This window comes from Streptopelia decaocto (assembly GCF_964273445.1).
Source record: "Streptopelia decaocto genome assembly, chromosome: 6".
In the NCBI taxonomy this organism is placed as follows: Eukaryota; Metazoa; Chordata; class Aves; order Columbiformes; family Columbidae; genus Streptopelia; species Streptopelia decaocto.
The window spans coordinates 22633870-22653984 of record NC_138660.1 but is presented as its reverse complement, the minus strand read 5'-3'; the positions used below and the strand labels follow the sequence as shown (position 1 = coordinate 22653984).

At 47.2% G+C, this 20115-nt stretch overlaps 1 protein-coding gene across 1 annotated transcript; it reads right to left on the bottom strand.

Annotated features, from left to right (window-relative positions):
• Positions 1-3551: 3551 nt before the first annotated feature.
• On the bottom strand, positions 3552-17349 carry MAP6D1 (MAP6 domain containing 1; the record flags this gene model as incomplete). Its single annotated transcript, XM_082055683.1, has 3 exons — positions 3552-3629; positions 6194-6311; positions 16850-17349. The coding sequence occupies 3 exons, from the start codon at positions 17347-17349 to the stop codon at positions 3552-3554; spliced, it is 696 nt and encodes a 231-aa protein (XP_081911809.1).
• Between the last annotated feature and the right edge of the window lie 2766 nt (positions 17350-20115).

Below are 20115 nucleotides of genomic sequence, written 5' to 3'. Positions count from 1 at the left end.
CCACAAAAACAGAACACAAAAACACACAAAAAACCACAACCAAACAAAAACAAACAAACAAAAAAACCCACCTTCCCCCGACCCACCTCCTAAATGAGCAACAGGCTGCGTTACCCAGATGCTGCTGTGGCCAGAGAGGCCACATGTTTGTGAGCCCATCTCCAGGACATGGTGGTCATGCTCAGCATGCCCAGAAGACACTGGATCATCCACTTTAGAAATGAAGCAGTTTGCACACAGAGCTGGCACAGGAGCAAGCTGTGTGTCTGGGTCCCTGGGTGCGGTCTTGGTGACACCAAAGCCTGTGCCACCAGGAACCTGGGGATCATCCATCTCTTCTGTGCCGTCTCTGCCCTGAAAAACACCCACAGCTGCTCTGGACTACATGGCATCCACATCTATTTGTGGTAAACCAGGTTGGTCCTTAGGATCGTATGTTACTGAGTGGCCAAGATGTAGAAAACTGGTATGAATAAGGCAGAGGTGATAAGTTTGCGTCTGTTCACCTTGCAAGAAATTAGTGGAATGCAAAGAGAAATGTGCAGTTTATGCAAAATCATTAATGTGCTTCTTGTGAACTTTTCAAGTTCAGGTAACAAGACCTGTCCTGAGTAATGGACTATTTTCAGCACCAGAGGTTCACCTGAGCATGTGGAAGTGCAGGTGTCAACAGCTCCCTGGCATAGCAGATGCAGCTGGCACAAAACACTCAACATCCCGACAGGCTGGGTGTCAGCAAGATGGAGCAAAACAAGCAGGTTTGTGTCACCCTAGAGGTGCTAAATTACAAAACTTCAGGTGTAAAACCTTCCTTTTCAAAGACATTTCTCTGTGTCAAATAACACTGTGTGATTCACAGTTGGGAAGCTTTGATGGACTTGGATGTGAAGCCAGAGCAATTGGGAAGACAAGTCCTGATGTGAGAGCAGTGTTGGAAGCAGTCCTGACATAGTGACTCCCTGGAGCCTGCAAAACCTCTGTACATTTGCCCTCTTCAGAGAAACTTGGTGTGATACCTTGCAGTTTGGCTGAGGCAGGCACTTCCCCTGCAAAAATTAGTTATGTTACAGATGTCAGCAGACAGCTGCATCACACTGTCCCTCAATTTTCCTTCCTCCTGTAGTTGGAACCAGGCAACAGCTTGTGAGCTTTTGGCTTTCTCCTGGAAGTCTCCTGAGGCATAGCTAGAAGAGATGGCATCGTGCTGTCTAGGGAAGCTGGTTGTACCTTCACCACCTTTGCTCACTAAAATGTTCTTGGAAGCAGGTGTGAAGTGAAGGTCTCCATTAAAATTCAAAGCCAGCACCATTTTCCCATGGTCTGTGTGCAATGGCAGGGTGAAACGCAAGTTGCTCATCCCTTTTTGTTACCAGGGTGGCTGTGAGCACCACTGAAAGGCATCTACATCAAAGTAGATCTATCCTCTGTGCATTCTTAGTGAATGTAGCAAATTGGTATCACTGGTTCATTCCCCCTCTCCCCTTCATGTTGGTGGACTGCTTGCTGAATAGTTTGCTTTCCCTTTGAAAATGTGTGGGAGAATTCCCATAAGTGATTATGAATTCTGCAGAGCAACAGCTTTCCTTTGGAAAGCAGTTGTACTTTCAGATTGGCAGTCAGGCCACAGCTTGAAATGTGTCTTGGAAGCCCTTCTTGTTGGGTTCTGTGCATGCAGGTAAGCCTGAGGAGTGAGGAACTGATGGCTGAGTATGCAGTTGGACATCTCCAGGACACCTTGCTTGGTGTCCTGTGTACTGTGCTGCCCTGCACATGCAGCTGTGCGAGAGAGAATATAGTGACAACTTGTCCCATAACGCTGAATACCCAAGGGTAGTGTTTTACAACAACAACAAAAAAAGGGGGAAGAACCAATAGCCAAAATACATTTTAATTTATTAAATTAAATCCAGTCCATTTGATAAAATACAAGCTTATTATATTACCAGTTACTTACAACTGGGTTGATTTTTTTTTTTTTTTTTTTTTTTTTAAGAAATACAGTTAATTAAGAAGAGAGACTGAATAGACAATTTATCTATTTTTTTTTTCCTGTCAGTAAAGTCCAGGATTGAAATGAACTTAAATTTTTTGAACAAAACTGTTAAAAACATTATAAAGAGATTAAACAAGCAGATTGAATTCTTAGAAACATCTAACATGCAAGACCTTTAGTACAGTTTGAATGTTTCAAATTAATTTCCAGAAAAATGAATGTCCTGAAAAATTATTTTGGCAAGCACTGCTATTACTGTACAGTCCTCTGGGTTCAAACACATCAAATAGAAGGTGGTTTTTTTCTTCAAAAATAATTAGCAAAAACCATGAAATAAGCAGTAGACTAATTATATTGCATAAGTCTTTGAGATGGAAACTGTAAGCCCACTACAGTCTCAATGAACAAAGGCTAAAAAATGGTTTATTAAAACACATGTACCTCAGCAAAAGTTAGATGCACACCAGTCTAAAAAAAATCAGCTTTAGAATAATGACATTTAAAATGGTCTATCTTAAAAATGAAGGATGTCTTACATTCTACATTACATTGTTCTTTAAGAAGAGTTTCTAAGTAACATTCGCTTCTGGTTGTTCCTAGCATTAGCATTACCAATATACAGGCAATAATTTAGGAATTTCAAGGCAATCTTTTCCACCTTGCATATGCGAAGAGTTAACATTTATTAAAAGTATAAGCATGTCCTTTTTATTAAAGGATCACAAATTGCTTTAGGTAAAGTCCGTATACAATATTTACACTCGCCCTAACGGCTATATAAATTACTTAAATATTTTAGATCCTCTGCAGTCTGGTAGGTGCTTAGGTGGTTCTGTCCATGCAATCCCCTCCAAACCAGACCAGAGTGTTGCTGTCAGGGCTGGCTCCCAAAGTTCAGTCCCCTCTTGCTCCTGTGTCAGCCCACCAATTCTGGAAATATCCAGCTTTCCAGCCTTAAAGCCCTAAGACACTGCATGTGCCCATTTTATTTTAGAGTTCAACAACGCTGGCTTCCTCCAGCTTCTAAAACAACCCTGGAGGTTCAGATCAGCCCCTTTGGTGCTATGATTTCTGGTGATGCCATTTGAGGTCCTATTCCCAAAATCCCTCAAGAAGCTCAAAGTCAGCCAGACCCTCCCTGTCTTTCACTGGCCTACTTAGAGAGTGCTGCCAAAATAAACTCTTTTTGGTTTTAATTATCCATCCCACTTGCAATTGTTTGCTCTCCTGCCCTATATGGTTAAATGTAGGGATGGTGCCTGCGATACAGCCTTTGCTGCCCAAAATCAATCTCCTAACGTGACACCAGCTGGCATAGCAATGAACCTGCTCCTGTGAAAAACTAGGTCACTCCTCGCAGCGTGTTTTGCCAGTTCTGAACCCAGCGCTTTGCGGTTTGTTGTGTTAACAGAAAGTGTGTGTGCATATCATTAATCACTGGAGCTGCTTTTGATAATACTGGTTCTTTGATCTTAACGCTCCTCATGAAAATTGCATAGTGATACATCTGAACAGAAATGCCACGTTTCAGCTGCCTGGGTGTGCGGAGAGTCCAGGTTCACACGTTGAGGATCCGTGAGGGCGCCTGGAAAACAGCAGAAGGGTTGGGGGAGAACCTGGTCTTCACCTCTGGGATCTAGTGGGGTGAGGGGGGAGAGAAACGTTAGTGCGACACAGGGTGCAGCTGTCTGGAGATTTTGAGGGGTCTGGAGTGTTGTGACAATCTGCTGTGTGTCTGCTCTCCCCCATGAGCTCTTGGTTGGGCATTGATGCCACTGGCCTTGGCATATGGGGTGACTCAAGGGCAGGCGTGATGCTGTGCTACCCAGGAGAGGCTCTGTTGTAACCCATCCCTTGGGTCTGGAGGTGTGTGGTGTGAGGGGGATGGCCATGGCTGGGCAGGAGCCAGGCTCTGCCACACAGAGCTGCCCTCTTCACACAGCCCTGCTGGCAAGTACTCCACAAACACCACAACAAATTCACCACTGGATTTAAGTGGTGTGTGTCAGGTCCTTAACCTTTTGAAGAACGCCATCCAGGCTCCGTCAGAATGCCCCACTGTTATGCTTTATGGGGCTGCAAGCTATGTGTGCTGTGAACAGAGGCACAGAGCTGAGTACCCAAAGGAGAAAAACTGGTTACTGACCATGCCAGGCTGTGAAACTGCAAGGACTTTGATAAGATTGTAAACTCAGGCCTGGAGGAAAGGTGGAGGCAAGAGAGGATGTTCTCTCTGATGTCTTTCGAATCAGGATTTCATGCAATATGTAGCTGTTGTGGTTGTACTGAAGCATGAAGTACACCTGGATGCTTAAAACCCAAAGGATTTGAAACAGGACTGTCCTTAGTTGCGCATCCAGCCCAGGACTCTGGGTCAATCTGGCCATAAAACACAAAAGGATGGAAAGCTTTGCTGAGTATTCTCTTGGCACCATCTGATTAGAGAAAGAAGAGCAAGACTACATGCAAAGGGAGTATAGGGAGAGTTATCGATCTGTTTGTTGTTGTTCTTGTGTTTTTTCCATTCCTCTGGGGATGCGTCTGACGCACTAAGGAACAAGAGGAGCATCACAAACAGGTGTGCACAGCTCAGTAGCTGGAGAGAAACAGAAGTCTGAATCCTACGTGCAGGCTGTCAGCACAAAGCATAAACCTGACTCCCCCGTGTCCAGCAAAGCCATGGGCTTCAGGCAAGAGGGAAGGTCCAAATGGCCAAGTGTAAATCAGGGAGAGTCTGACTTCTGTTTGAACTGGTGGCTCCTCAGCACCACCTTCATTCCAGACGGCACCTTTCCTATGCTGTCTGTGAGAGAGGCCACTGTGCTTCCCTGGGGCTCCAGGAAACGGGACTTTTGCTTACATAGTCCTTGGCAGAACGTTTTTGTGTCTTCTCTTTCCCTTCCATGAGAACTGGGATAGGGACTAAGGGGCTCATCTAAGATCCTCTCCTTTGGATCCTGTCTGCCAAGCAGACACTATATTTTGCCTCTCTAGGGTCAAAATATGAGATTAAATACAAGGGTCGAAATACAAGGTTTAAGGGTTAAATACCCTCTATCCTCATTGCTGCAGCTCAGTAACAGCCCAGACTATTTGGAGCAAGAAGGAAGTTTCAGTGAGGTTTGCAAATTCTGTTTTGCCCGCGGTCACTGTCCCACTTTCAGTGGAGCTGGATATACCCATTGTGTGCCTTGTCGCAGCAGTGTGCCAGCAATCCTCTGCGGAGGAGGCTCTTCACTATCTGCTGATTAAACACTTCTTCCTTGGCTCCTCCAAGGCAAAGATTTACTTTTTACATGTGGCCCTGGAGTAGCTGCTATTACCTCTAGCGACACAGCACTCTGCAGCTGGGGAATTCAGCCCTGGACCCATCTCTGCTTTCCGAGTCACTTGGTGCAGCCTGTGAACAGCTTTTGCAATAGGTTGTGAAGTGCCATTCTCCTCGGTGGTCTAAAACAAAAAGCAGCTAAACCAGAGCCTCATCGGTGTGCACTTTCCTTATTCATGGGGATGGGAAGTGTGTGGGGCCCGGCCAGGGAAAATGTAAAGTACAAAGAGAACATTTCCTCATGGGATTTTCAGTAATGCTTTCATGTCTTTCACCAACAAGAAAATTATCTTATGCTGCTATAGAGGGTTGTAGAATCTTGAAGGAGAATCCCAAGAGCTGTGCGGCTCGGCTGCTCACCACATGGATATCATCCTTGGTGTCGGTAGTGGGGACAGCTTCTGCCCTTACTAGCACAGGAGAGTTTTGTCGTGTTTAGGTGGGTGCTGTTCCTTAGCCAATGATCTGCAGACGTTCCCCTGCAAACACCTGTGTCCGTGGTTGACAGCAGCACCAGAGGTTGAATCTTGCACTACAGCTGTAACACCAGTGCACACTGACTGTTCTAAGTTGTACAAGCTGTGTGTCATTCCCTCAGCTGAGGGAACTGCAAATCTTGAATTTCCTGACTGTCATGCAGCTTAAAATCTTGGTCTGTGTTGAATTATGATAAGTTACGCTATGACATTCTTTAGCATGTCTCTGTGAAAGCAAGGGATGTCCACATTACCTAATGGGCAGTGATGAAAGAGTGGTCAATGAGGACATGGTTTTATTTTACATGCACCACACCAATAACAAATTAGGAGTTCCTGATACCTACTTTGGGCTTTACTCACATTGACTTTGTGATTAAAAAAAATGTTAATTACCTTAAAATCTGCCTTGTAGCTTGTCTCTTGAACAAAATGGTCTTCTGGGATAATGAAGCCTTGCTTTGTCTTTATAGGCTTGGATGGTTTTACTCCAGTCCATGCACGATACTCTTGCCTGAAATGAGATTGTCAAGACAGAAGAACCCATAAAACACAACATACAGGGTACTTCTGCTCAGTGGTTGCAAAGCCAGAAAGCAAGGCTGGTTACAATCAGCTTGTAAGACTGAACTTGCCTAATGTATACTGAGAATAAAAGAAGAACTGAGCCTAGGGGCCTGCCTCTCTTAGAAGCCCAGGCTGAAAGATGCAGCAGACTGGGCTAACTGGCTGCCCTGACTTAACTATTTTTTTATTCCTGGAAAAATGTGCACTCTCCCAGAGGTGCTCGGTGCTTTCCTCCTAGGTAAGGAAAAGTCAGGGTGACTTTTTGCTTGATAGCTCATTGATCAATTACAATGTAAAACATTGTCTGGCTTATTGGCTGCTTACAATGCGAAACATCTTGGTCTAGGGCTGCGGGTGCCCAGCCCTCACATGCATGAAGGGACACTGCTGATGTTCCCTTACTTGGCTCCAGCTCTCTCGACAGCTGGCACATTTCCCCGTGTGTGCTGTGCTGTGCCTCTGCAGCAACTCAGTCTGAAATATGTTCCAAGGGAGACACCAGCCCAGTAGGAAGATGCTTCTGCTGATGATTTTCCTTCAGGTGGGGGCAAGTGTTTTGACTTTGCACAATAATGTCTGAGAGGAAGACACTTGGCTGATTTATTATTGGAGCGGTGACATCTCAGAAATGGGTGCAGAGACTGCACTGAGGGAAGGGGCAGTACAGGTTTCGAGAGCACAGAAGAACAGCATGGCAGGGTCTCTGCTTCATTGTACCTCTTGTCACAAACAGGCTGCACTAATGCCCTCTCCATTCAGACCTTCTGGATGCTGCAGTAGCAGCCACCTGAGCTGGCTTGTTTGCTCTCAGGAGAAGACAGAAGTCTCCTCTGTTTGTGTTATGTATCTCTGGCAACCAATTCAGGCAGCTTCGGTAGCAAAAGGAGAGGCAACTAACCAAGATGTGAAAATTGTATGTTCATACTCTGGCATACTTAAATAATAACTGCATTTTACTAGCTGCTTATACACAGGATCAAGGTGTAAGACTAAGTTCTGAGCCATGCCCAAGCCACGGAAATAGGGTGTTTCAGTGTGTTGAGCTTAGCTTTGATCCCAGCCTTTCTGATTTTCATCTTTCCAAGCATGCTATTTGCTATTTTAGCTGCAAATTCCTCTTTCAAAAATCTTATTTAAAGTGTATAAGTGTGGAATATGATTTTAAAATGTGTAGTTTGGTTTTGATCCTTTTAGTATATTACCAAAATAACTGCTGCCTCCTTTATGCTTCATTTTTAAACATAGACTCGGCCTTAAAATGCTGCCTCTTTTCTTGGTTGATTTGTAGATACAGGGTGCAACCCTGGACTGTTTCTAAGACAAATGGAGAAACAAGCATGCTAATGAAATTAATTCTAAAAAAAATAGGTTACTGTCTCTGGACTGAGCTGGCTGCTGGCACTGGCCTACTGTCAGGACAGATGAGTGTGGGTGCAGGCACAAGCAGATGGGCAGAAGCTGCAGCCGGGACTGACAGCAGTTTATCAGCTTGAGTGGAGGCGGAGCAAGTTCTTAAATCCACTCAGTAACAGATATTGCTCTACAGAAGAGCTTCATGCCCATTGGAAAGGAAAACCAGGCCCCTGTCAAGGCTGTCTATGTGCCTTGCAAATCTTTTTTTTAATTGGTTTGCTCTCACTGTTCTGAGCTGCCACCTTCTATCTTCCCTGCATCTTGCTGTCCCAGCTTGCTCAGGCAGCAGGTAAGTGCCTGCAAAGCTCACCCAGTGCTGGTGCTGAAGTTCCTGCTGTTTCAGCACCTCAGGATAAGGAAGCACCTTTGCAGAAAGGTGATTTTTGGCCAAGTGATGCCTCAGGAAGGCAACCCTTTAGCAGGGAATCCCAGACATGTGTGAATGCTGAGTTAAATCTGAGCTCTGCTCTGCTGCGCAGCCAGAGGCAGGACACAGAGCTACTGGGCAAAATACCAGCAAAATGGTACAAAGCCATCAATTACTTCCCAGCAGTTTCCAGGAACTGGAACCTGCTGCCCCTCATAAAGCTGCGTTGCCTCAAAGATGCTGGTGCCATTGATTCCTGACCATTCATCCTCGTGCCGGCTGGTCTCTCTGCTGCATTATGCTACAGTGGAGTGTGTTCCCAGCTTTCCATGAATGACTGTGCTGCCTGTCTCTGCAGCCAGCTCTGTCTCGCTGCCTCATAGCAGATCATTTGCTGATTTGGCAGGCGCCCAAACACAGCCCTTTTGGATCACAGGACCCTCATTTTGGCTAGAAGCCGAAGCATTCTCCTCTCAGCCTGGATAGCCAAAACTATTTTTGAGGCACCTACATGCAGTGAGGAGACGCTTTGCCGTCACCCACGGAAACAGAAAAGTGAGGGCAAAGAGTTACAGCTCAGACCCACAGCAGTATTACTGGAATTGGTATTTTCCCCTGGGGGAACCCAGAACTCTGATCCACAGAGAAGGGACTGGGCAAAACAGAGATGACGTATCCCCTTTGGGAGTCAAGGTACTTGAAGCACAACAAGAAATGAAAATTGTAACCTTTGGTTCAGAAAGTACAGCTAACTAAATTTGCTCTGCCTTTCAGGTTGCACGACACGTGCACCCATCTCCAGCTGTATAGCAAGGAATCAGAAGGAACATGAGCCCAAATACCACTTTTCTGACTTGGTTATTACAGAAATCAGTCTTGGAGTCATGAGTGGAGTAAAAATGCATGAGCTACTTGGAGCCTGGGGAATGTTACTTAGTTTAAGATGTCAAGTGATTTACTTGTCAAGATTTACTTTCTCCCACCATTTGCTTCCTGTGCTTGAGGAAGCCAATGCATCAGGTCAGTCTCAGCTGATGCGTTGCCTCTCCCTCCCTTCCCAGTGTCTGACACCATGGCTAGTGTCTCATCCCAGATTACACAAGTAGCATTATTAGCAAGAGAACAGCATGGTGGGAGAGGAATTTACAGAAATGGTATGAGGAAAGGGAAAGCCCTGTGTGGTGTGGTGTCCAGCTCCTGTTGGGGATGAACAAGACACACTGACTGTTGCTGCTGGAGACAGTCATCTTCGTCCTTCCTGCTGTACCTCCTCCCCTTCCTCCTCCTTGTCCCTAGACAGAAGCTGTTGTCAGGTTATTTTGGGGCTGCAAGCACCTGAAGTGGAGGGTGAGTAGCCTCCAAGCCTATAATTCAGCATCCAGGCTCTCTTTAGTTTCTCTTTTGTTCTTCATTGTTACAACCTAGAGGTGAGATTTTTTGATCTCCGTAAATAGAAATGACCCAGTGGTACTTATAAGTACTGAAGCACCAGGGCTGTGAAAGATAAAGGCCTCCCGAGTTGTAGGCAGGCTTTAAAATAGCAGGGACCAAAGGGCAGGAAGGGCTGCTTTTTTGTGTACTGCTGTTTCTTCACCTCCGACTCACTGGAAGGAATAAACAGCAGCTCCCTGCAGGTGGCTGCCCCGTTACTCTGTGGAACTACTTTGATCACGTAAATCACCGCTTGTGGATCATTTGTTTGCTCTGTCTTGTAATTGGTTAATAGAGCCCGTGGAAAAGCATTTATTTTGTACTGCGTCAGGACGTGGCTGGAGGGGCAGGTTTGGATCGATTCAGTGTGGAGAGCGGGAGGCTGGTGACCTGCTGGGAGAGTTCAACCCCGCAGCAGTGATGGGAAATGGAGCAAGTGGGAGTGCAGCTAATGTGTATGCTGGAAACAAACAAACAAACGAGGTTGGACTGTAATTACCAGAGGGTTACTATGAAGCCCAGCTTTGAAGAGAGCTGTTTCAGCAAGCTGATGGTTGTGTGCCAGTGAGCAGGACCCCTGCACCAGGGCTGTCCAACAGACAAGACACAGCGAGTTGGGCGGGGGGATGTTCTCACCACAATTTGTTGTGCGGCCTCGCAGACTTCAGGGCATGATTTGGGAACAATGGATTCAGGACTGGTCCTTCTATTCCTCCCTGCAGCTCAGGTTGCTGGGTGCTGTGAGCTGTGTGGCCATCGGAACCTGTGCTGCCTTTGGGCTCTTCCCCCATTTAATGCTCTTCACAGATGTTTTCTGGCCTTGCAGAGAAAGCCGCCTGCAAAATCTTTATTTTACTGATCTAGTGAAAATTTAACCTAGAAAATGTCGTTGTTTTTTTTTCACTGAGATGAAGGGCATTTCTACCAGGGGTGGGGAGGCAGAGGGCAGAAATAACCAGCTGTGCTGTTTGCAATACTGGGGCTGTCATTTCCAGACAGATTCACCTTCAGTATTTATATTATTCCTTTGCCCCACCAATGCCATCACAGTTGGTGCTGTAGTACCTCATCTTTGTCACGGTTTGCTTCATATGATTAATTATCAGTGGCATTCTGAGCCACTGCATTATAATCCAATTTATCATTTAAGAAACAGAGAAAAATTCTCATCCTGTATAGCTGAACATAACTCTGAGCTACACTGCCTGAGATAGCCTGCATTTATTCTTCCACTGCCCTCTTCCTTCTCGTACCAAGCACACCAGTGACAATTAAGTGGCATAGTGAGCATTTGTCTCATTTCCTCTTCAGGTGGAAAGTTCTGTGTACATTTTGGGGGTCTCTGTTATTAAGATTTTATTTTCAAAGTACACGCTACTCTAGACATCTGTTGGGGAAGCCAGACTGCTGTGTGGGGTTTGGGCAGAAGGTGGTATGGGTGTTTTTCCTCTAAGATGTGTTAGACACCAGTGCAGTGCTGGAGGCCCTTCCAAGCTTGGGACACACAGGAGCAGATTGTCTCCATTCTCCTATCCAATCAAAGACCACAGGAATGGGGGAAAATTTGATGGAGGGGAAAAAAATAAAGATAGAGCTAGACCAGCACACAGGAATTACAGAAAAGGAAACCAGAAGACATCTGGCTGTTCCCTGTCTCGGCTCTCCATTGCAGCAGAGTCAGGCAGTACCTGGAGCTGCTCATAACTCACCAGAGAGAAGCAACAGCAAAAGATCAGACTGAAGGGCCAGGAAAAATAACTTAAGCCTCAAACTGTTGTCTTAGGGTGAGTGGGGGGGGCTTGCTCTGCTTGCAGACAGATCCTCGAGGAAGGAGCACTTAGAGCAGTATGACAGGACAGGCAGCTGCTTCCCTCTTACTGGAGCTGTGTGAATGAGGGTTTCTGGGTGGGTCTTAGGGTCTTGACTTCTGTCATTATTCCACTTCCCATTCTTCTCTAACTTAACTTTGGGTGTACTTTGAGTGGAGAAAATTTCTCCTACCTTTACACAACAGCTTTGAATATTCCGCATTTCAGTTCTGCAGCATACTTTGCACAACAGACTTCCTCTCTTGAGCCACTATTTCCAGCCCCCTTGCTCTCTCCTCCTGCAGCTCTGTCCGCCTCCAAGCCCCTCCTTGCCCCAGGCAGGCTATGCAGTGCACAGCGAGTCTCTCTGGATCCATCCCAATGCCTGCACCAAGCAAGCTTACTTCTTAAATAGCGTAAAAATCAGAGGCTTCACTATTAATTTCCCCAAGCAGCAAGATACTTAAGAATGTAAAGATAACTGTAAGCCTTGATTATAAAAGCTTTACTCATATAATTAAGGATAAGCGTGTGTTTAAATATCGTGCTGGATCAAGGATGGAGCTCCTCATACACAGTACTGTTAACCCTGCCAGCTCAGGTGTGTGCCATGATCCCATACATTGCCAAACATGAGGGCATGTGTTTTCTCTGTTTTCTTCTTTATAGATGAAATAAGATGCTTTTCAATGTGACACAGCCACCACAGTTCACTTTGCCGTTTTGCAAAAGCACTATTTGAAGGCAGGTGAACAGTACAGACAGCCAAGTAACTGTGATTGCATCCACAGACATGGGGAAAAGTGTCCTTCCCCTTCACTCTGCAGTATCTCCCTTTGTGGGAGAATGTCTCTGCTCCATGGTCACAGTGCCACAAACAGCACACACTGAATACTCACACAAGAAGATGGGAGTTCAGTTTTCTGAGGGATCTTCCACCCTGCTATTCCCAAAATCATTAGCAATGCCACACCAGGCCCTTTCCCCTTAATGACCTCAGCTCTTTACACATTTTCTTTTCAACAAAACAGGATTGCTCGCTCTGGGTGAGCAGGAAACCCCATTGATCTCTGGGCCCTCGATTTTCTCTGCTTTACTGCTGTGCCTCCCACCTATGAACAAGGCGGGTGTTCTCGACTCTCACACCCGCTCAAAACACCTGTAATTCAGAAACACCAGCTGCAGAAATTAGGCTCTGCTTGGGACTGGTGGTGTGTGTGTGCAGAAATTTGGTCATCATCCCCCTTCTCTGAGTACTAATACAAGCAAAGCCAATGGGTGGAGGAAGAAAAGGCAAAACGATTGCTCACAGCTCTGATGCAAGGTTTTCATTTATATATTTGAAGTGCTTTCTGGAAACTGGCAGGTTACCAAAGGGCAAACTGAGGTCTGAAGTGACCTAAAGAAGTACAGCTGAGCCTTGAACAGGGCTCTTCTCCCAGCAATATCAGGCCTGGCAGAGACGTTGTGCCTTCATCCCCCTTGTCTTCCAACAAGGTAAGAAGATGACATCCAGATAACAGAGCCAGTTGGAGATACCTGCTGACAGTGCCAGCTTCTCTCACCTGCTGTAGAAGGGAGCTAAGTAAAGCACTCATCTACTTCTAAAATGTCTGCTAAATGCAATCAAGACTTAGTGCTACAGTTAACTGTGTGCAAATCTCTGCTGTGTCAGAAATACACAGCACCTGCAACTTGCTGCTGAAAGGGAGAAGCCACTTCCATGACCCCCAAGGACAAACCCTCAGGGAAGTGCAGAGAAGGTGGCTCAGCGCATCCTTCCTGCTCCTCCCACGTCAGTAAGGTGTGATCTACCGCAACCGCCTGCAGCAGTCCGCAGCATCTTTTTGCAGTTGAAGCACATCCCATTTTAGCCTTTCAAGTGCGGCTTGTATTGATCTGCCTCAGCCCGTGTGCCTGAGCTCCCCCCACGTAGCCCAGTTGGGGTTTGACTTCATTCAGGCCCTGCATAATTCCAGGAACTGGAGAGGTCCAAAAGATTTGGGGACATGGGACAATAGTTTGGAGGGCAGGCAGCTGCACTGTTCTTCCACTCTTTATACAGAGTTATGCTTTCAAAATTAAAAATATCTTTGCTTCCTCAGAGGTACAGGTATTCTTCCAAAATCCCCTCCACCTTTATTTTCTTCTGGCCGTAGAAAGGCTCCCCCAGAAGTCAGTAGCAATGGGACTGGTCTTCGTCGCTGATCCTGGGAGTTTATTTTGTTCTGGGAAATGCCAGGTCAGACTGACTGGCTGCACCACATACAGCCAGTTTTGTATGCAGCTGAGTTTCCTTATGAGCTTGAAAAACAGTGCAGAGACAAAGATGTAGCAAGAACTTGCAGAATGAAGCCTCACTGGAGCGGTGCTCTGATGCACAAAAACATATCAAATAATGCTGAACGTTACATGGGATTCACCACTGCACTTAAGTGTTCCACAGAAACAAACATGCAATAGGCTGTTGCCGTCAAAATCCCTGAACTAAAAAGAAACAAATGAAACCTAAAAAACCTCCACCACCTTTCAGAATTAAGGAAGAATACCACTACTGCCATTAAAAGCTTGGAGTGGGCCATGTATCAATGCCAAATTTTTTGCGCTGTCCTGTTCAAGCCGTTCTTTCCCTCCCTTCAAGAACTTTTCTCTTTAACATTAAGCAAGCCCAGCCAGCTGCTGAGACCTGACAGAGTCACAAAACACAGCTGGAAGCTGCTGACTGGCAGTGTCCACACTGCAGGAGCAGATCCTGATGGTGGGAGCCTTGTGGAGTGGGCCTGACCTGGTGGGGAGCAGAGCCAGGAGCACCTGCGGCACACAGGACTCAAAATGACGCATTTCTTGTGTGAATGGACGCAGGTCCCCATACACAGAGCCTGGTCCTCAGGGCTGCAGGGCTGAGCCATAGGAAATGTCTGATATTCCTGCAACAGCAGAAAAGGGGGAAATCTTCCCAAGGTTCTCCGTAGAAAGGAAATTAGGGTGTCTAACCAAGAACCATGTGCGTTTTTCACAACTTTGCTCCTCTAACCTTCTACCTGCAGTGTCCCCTACATGTGTATCTCTGTGTCTCCCTTTTCTCAGATCCCCTAAAGGCATTATGTATCTCACACCCAACCTCCTCATCAGGGTTCAGCACCCTCCAGCAGCCCCTGATAATAGAAATCCCTTTGCTGTGCCTCTACCACAGCTGATCTGCCTTTCCTGCTTTCCGAGCATCCTCATCTGTGGGTGGACACAGCTTATAAGAAGTGCAGCAGATCCCAGCTGCTAGAGGTTAGTGGAGCTGTGTGTGGCCACTGAGGAACAGGTTAGTGCACCAGCTGGATCCTTCCGGTCTTTGTTAGGAAGATGAAGAACATCAACACTTAATGGTGCTGTTTGACTACAGCCTAAAGATGAGGTATGTGTGTGCAGACTGCAATACTGTCTTTGGAAAATAATACAGTAAGAGGAAAGCTCCTGTTTAGTCTTTCTTATAGTAACAAATCCAAAACAAAATAGACCCTTGCAGCTTGTGAAGCTGTTGTGGACCTTTCTCCTGCTGCTTATTCTGAGTCCTGTGACTTTTCTAGGTTGCTTTGGCTGGTATGGGGATTTTTTGCATTTGCAGTGTTGTACTGGGTAATAATTAAAAGCAACTGTGGGAATTACTGGAATAAGACCAAGGTGGCTGGACTTGTATAGCCCTGTCTGCATTAGTTGTACTATGTAGCCTTTGAACAGCTTAAAGGTGTTACGTGAGAGCTCTGTTCTGATGTGGCTGCTGCAGCTTGTGCCTCTGTCCTTGTCCTGCACTGCTCCTCTCATCAGCTGAGAGGAGTTCCTCAACTACTTTTAAGTCTTACTTTTTGTAAAATTTGTTCTGATTTGCTTGTTGGTATCTCATTTTGGCCAGTGTTTGTCCTGTGACCTGCACATTTCTTGCTCTTTCATGACAATAGTCGAGATCCCTGTGTAAGAGTAGACAAGTCAGAGGGAAGAAAGATGCAAGAAGTGACTCTGAGTGTTGGAACAGTTGTAGGGAAGCTGCAGCCCTAATGCAGGCTATCGTGCCCTTCCTCTGGGATCAGGCTGAAGAAACAGGGCAAGGTTCAACAACAGGGGTATTGATGTGATTCTGAAAGTTGAACCTTGCAAAGTCTTGTAACTAGGTAGGTTTCTCTGCAGTAATTCCTGTGCTGCTTGGAAATCTAGAAGTGCTTTTCTTCAGAGTTAATCATCAGTCCATGATTCTCCTATGAGATGTGGCAAAGGATGAAATAGCACATACACTTAAACACTGCAGTTATTCCTCCCAGAGTCCACATGTTAACTGTGCTAGTGCCAGGGCAGCTGCCTGCATGAGGAGGAGTGGGACAAGCAATACGCTCTCCTGTGCAGGCCTGTAATCCTTCCCAGGGTCCACAGTGTGCCTGTCTTAAGAGCATTGTGAAAAACAATCTAATGAACTGCAATTATAAAATGTCTCCTAGGTACATAATAGATAATAAGTGTCTAAATACTTGGGATTCTGTTGGAATAAAAATAGTTATTCTATTAATATACCTTGTAGATACATTAAAATCTGCTAAGCATCATTGTTAGGGAGTGTGTGGTAACAACGTGAAACTGGCACAATATTTAACAGCAGCTTTGTAGGAGCTGAAATCCCCTCACCTTCCAGGGGATGAATTTAGGTGCATCCTGTCTGATTGTTTTTTTCCAGAGAGTGAGTGGTTGTAAACGGTCATATTGATCACAGGGAAAGGAAGGCATCAATAACATAAGTCAGTTGTTTTTAAAGCTCTTTGGGAAAGGTGGTTTATGGCAATTTTTCCTATTGAGCATATTGACATATTTTTGCGGGTATATCCCCTGTTGCCTTCGTGCCTCAGTAATTCTTGGTTCAACTTGAACGTGGCATTCCAGGAGTTTTAAAGGAAAAAGATGATGGCACTGACAGATTTGGGGAGCACAGTACGGTGCCACTAAGAACGGACAGCTCCGGGGCAGCCCCAGCTGTCAGGAGCCCTGTGTCCCCCATCAGCAGGTGGGGAAAGGACGGCTGGGGGATGGCACCCGGGATCCCACCCCGCTTGCGCTCTGAACCGCGGTAGGAGCTGGGGAAGGCAGGGCGGCTCAGCCGTGTCGGGGCGGTGCGCCCGGCCGGGCTCTGCTGCAGAGCTGCACGGACGGTGCTGGCGGGCTCAGACACCCGCCTGGAGAGCGGGCGACGCTTTTAAGGACCGCGCTTTCAAAAGCAAACGTGGCTTAGGCGACAGGTTGAACCCACTGGCGAGACGGCAGACCCTGCCTTCCCCCCCGCTTCTCGCCTTCTCGCCTTCCCTCCCGCTTCCCCCCGCGCCGCGGTCGCTTGCCGGCATCCCCACCCCGCGTTGCGGAGGAGCATCCATCGGCCGCGGCACGGAGCACCCCCGGGGCTCGGGCTGGGTAGCGGGGCGGTCATCTGGGCCCGGTTACCTGTAGGAGGTGGTGTGGCCGCCGTCCACCTGTAAGCGCGGCCGGAGCTGCTCGGGGCCGCCGCAGCCGTCCGCCGCCTGCCGCCCCCCGCCGCCGGGCAGGGCGCAGGCGGCGCGGCCCGGGGCGGGCTGGGGGGCGGCCCCGTCCCTCCCGCCGCTGCTGGCGCTGACCCAGGGGAAGGCGTCCCTCCTCGGGAGGGGCCACGCTCTGAAGTCCCTCCGGTACTGGGTCTCCGCCGCGAAGGGCTCCCCGGCCGCGACCGTCCGGCCCTTCCTGCGGCCGCTCGGCTTCCCAGCGGCGGGGTCCCGCGGGCGGGGGGCCGGGGCGGGCGGGCGAGCGCTGCCCCGCGTTGGGGGCCCGCCGCGCTGGGGCGTCCCGTCCTCCTGCTCCTCGATGTCCGAGTAGTTGTGGATGGTGAGCGGCACGGAGAGGTCGGACTTGTCCAGCTGGCTCCAGAAACGGGCCAGGCAGCACACCCGGCTGATGCAGGGCCAGGCCATGGCCGCAGCCCCCGCCTCGCCCGCAGCGGCGCCCGCAGCCGGCCGGGTACCCGGCTTCAGCCCTCATCGGCGGCAGCCCCTCCTCCCGCCGCCCCCTTCCCCCGGTGCTGACACCCCCTCTCCGGGATTACGGCCCGCACACGTGACCCGGGCTCTCGGCAGGAGCTCCGTGCGGCTGTCGGTGCCGGCGGGGGCTGCCGGCGATGCGGGGAAAAGCCGCCGACACCGGACCCTGCGCCGGGGCCCCGCCGGGAGGCGGCTCCGAGCGATGCTGCGGGGTGGCGGCATCCGAGCCGGGCTGCGGGGCTGGCTGCCTTCCCGGGTACCGGCTCTACCTCGTCGTGCGCCTTCCAGTCCCATGCCTGTTGTAGTGCGTTAGGATCCTCTCTCCGTTCCCGGGAAGTTCCGCAGTACGCCCGATCGCAGGCAGCGGCCGAGCGAGGGATATTGCTCTGCTCTAGCTGGGTAGTGTTGCTTAATTGTAACTTCAAGTTGTCAGTAACCATTTGTGATTAGAGAAAGCATTTGTATACGAAACCTGATGTTTATAAAATAAGTAATCTGCATAAGAAATAGCAGCGTTGCAGTGTTAGTTTCCAATAGCTTTGTACAAAACAAAACCTCACCACAGCCAACCAACCTCTCTTAACACCTCCCATCCTCCATTTACATTAATAGTTTAACTGCTTCACTTTAAAAATACTGCCTATTGACGAAAATCCAAGCTTTGATTACATATTTAATACATGATCCACATCATTTACTGTTTGCCAGAGACTGGAAAGCCCAGCTTTTCTTTGTACATTCACGTTCAAAACCAAACAGTCCTGGTGCAAGCCACTGAAGCTGACAGAATTACATCGAGGATAAGTCCGGCTTTTGAAATTCAGCATGTTATGTAATAAATGGCTACAGGCCAGAATGCTCTTCCACAATTCCCCATTCACTGTGTTACTAAAGAAGAAGCTGAATCTCCCAACGGGTCACCAAACTATGAAATCTAATGCTGTAAGAGTGAGGAATGCAGATAAACTGAAATGCCACCTATTAGAAAATCATCTATATAAAGGCTAACTAGACAGGTAATTTATAATGTAATAATCTAATTACAGGTGGTTATCTGATAAGATCTAGTAAGAAATTAATTATGCAGTGGAACTTGAAAAGCTAAGATTTACTGCTTTATTTCAGCTGAGCAGACTGTATTCGTATCATATTAGCATCTCAGACTTCAGATTTGCACCTGCTTCTGGTGGGGAGGAGGGCTATAAACGTAGATAAGGACTGAGGCAGAACCTGAGTGTTTGGCCTCTCTTTGAAACAGTTATCAAGGGATAGAAAGAAATTCCTTTGCAGGTGATCCTGTTGTCCTAAATATCAGATTTGACACTTCTATTAGTTTTGATTTCATACACCCCCCTCACCTCACACATGTCAGGGCAGAGAGACTCAGAAGTTTGAGGTAACAATGTTTCTGTCCCACACGGAAGTCTTGACACAATAACACCTGAGATATTGGATGCTGGATTTCATTTTTTGCCTGAAAACCCCACAAACCTAATTTTACTTCTAGGAATGCGCAGGGAGGTATTTCTTAATTTTCTGCCTTCCCCCCCCCCAGATACTCTGCTCTACAAAGTAGCTTTTTTAATCAATAATATTTGAGTGAACTGTAGAACACTTTACCCTAATAAAGGGAAATAGATTTTTACAGTTGTGGGAGACAACAGAACGTCCACTTTATCATCTGTTATCACTGGCACAATACAAATGATGCTCTGATCCCTGTTCCTAGGCCTGACTTAGCAAAATACATTGGAGAATAAATTGGATGTCTCTGCTCTCCCTGTGCCTGCCACTTCCTAGTACTGAGTTCAGCTCTGGCGCCCTGTGTTTCAGAGCTCACCTGCAACATCGGGGATGCTTGAAGCAGCTGCTCATCCGAGCTGGTAGGATGCAACTGGCACAAAGGCGATCTTGGACAGGGAAAACAGAAGGAGCTGGATAAGATTAAAAAGTTTTCTGCGTTTAGAAGAGCTTTATCATGATTAAAAGCTGGAGCCAGGGTGGGAATACTACAACAGTAAGACAAAGGCAAGTCATCATATCAGAAAGCAAAACAGCTGCTGCTGCCAGGACTGGGGGCTGAAAGCTCAAACAGTTTGCTCTAATACTAAAATGAAACTTCAACAGAGCAGATCACTACACTGAAGCAAAATATTCCTTAAAATATGGCAAGGCCACAGCAGGCTTTCTTAAAAGCTGTTGAAAACGGATGAAGGATTGTGTCTCTGCATGATTAACCATGACTTTATACTTACTGCTATTTTCCTGCACAAACACTAGTTGCTGTCTCTGCCAAGCACCCACATAATTACCACACTGTCATTTTATTCACAATAAGCTCTTTGAAAAGGGGGAAAATAGTCTTCCTATGTGGTTGGTTTTGTTCTAGGTGGGTTTTTTTTTTTTCCCTCATTCTTCTAAATTCTTTACCATTCAAAGGTGTGACTAAATACTGAGATACTGCATAAACCAATGCCAGATTTTGCAAGAAGGGCATTTGCTTGCCAGAAACGTGTCTTATTTACTCTAGTGAGCTGTCATAACTCCACATCATTACTTGTCTGACTTAGAGTATTGACTTTCCTATTGCGGTTTGAAAGTCATTTAGGACCAGAGAAGATAGTTCACCTTTGGCAGACAATGTTGCACAAAGGCTCTGATGCGAAATGATGTGTGCTTGGCTGTGTGAATGTGTGTGTA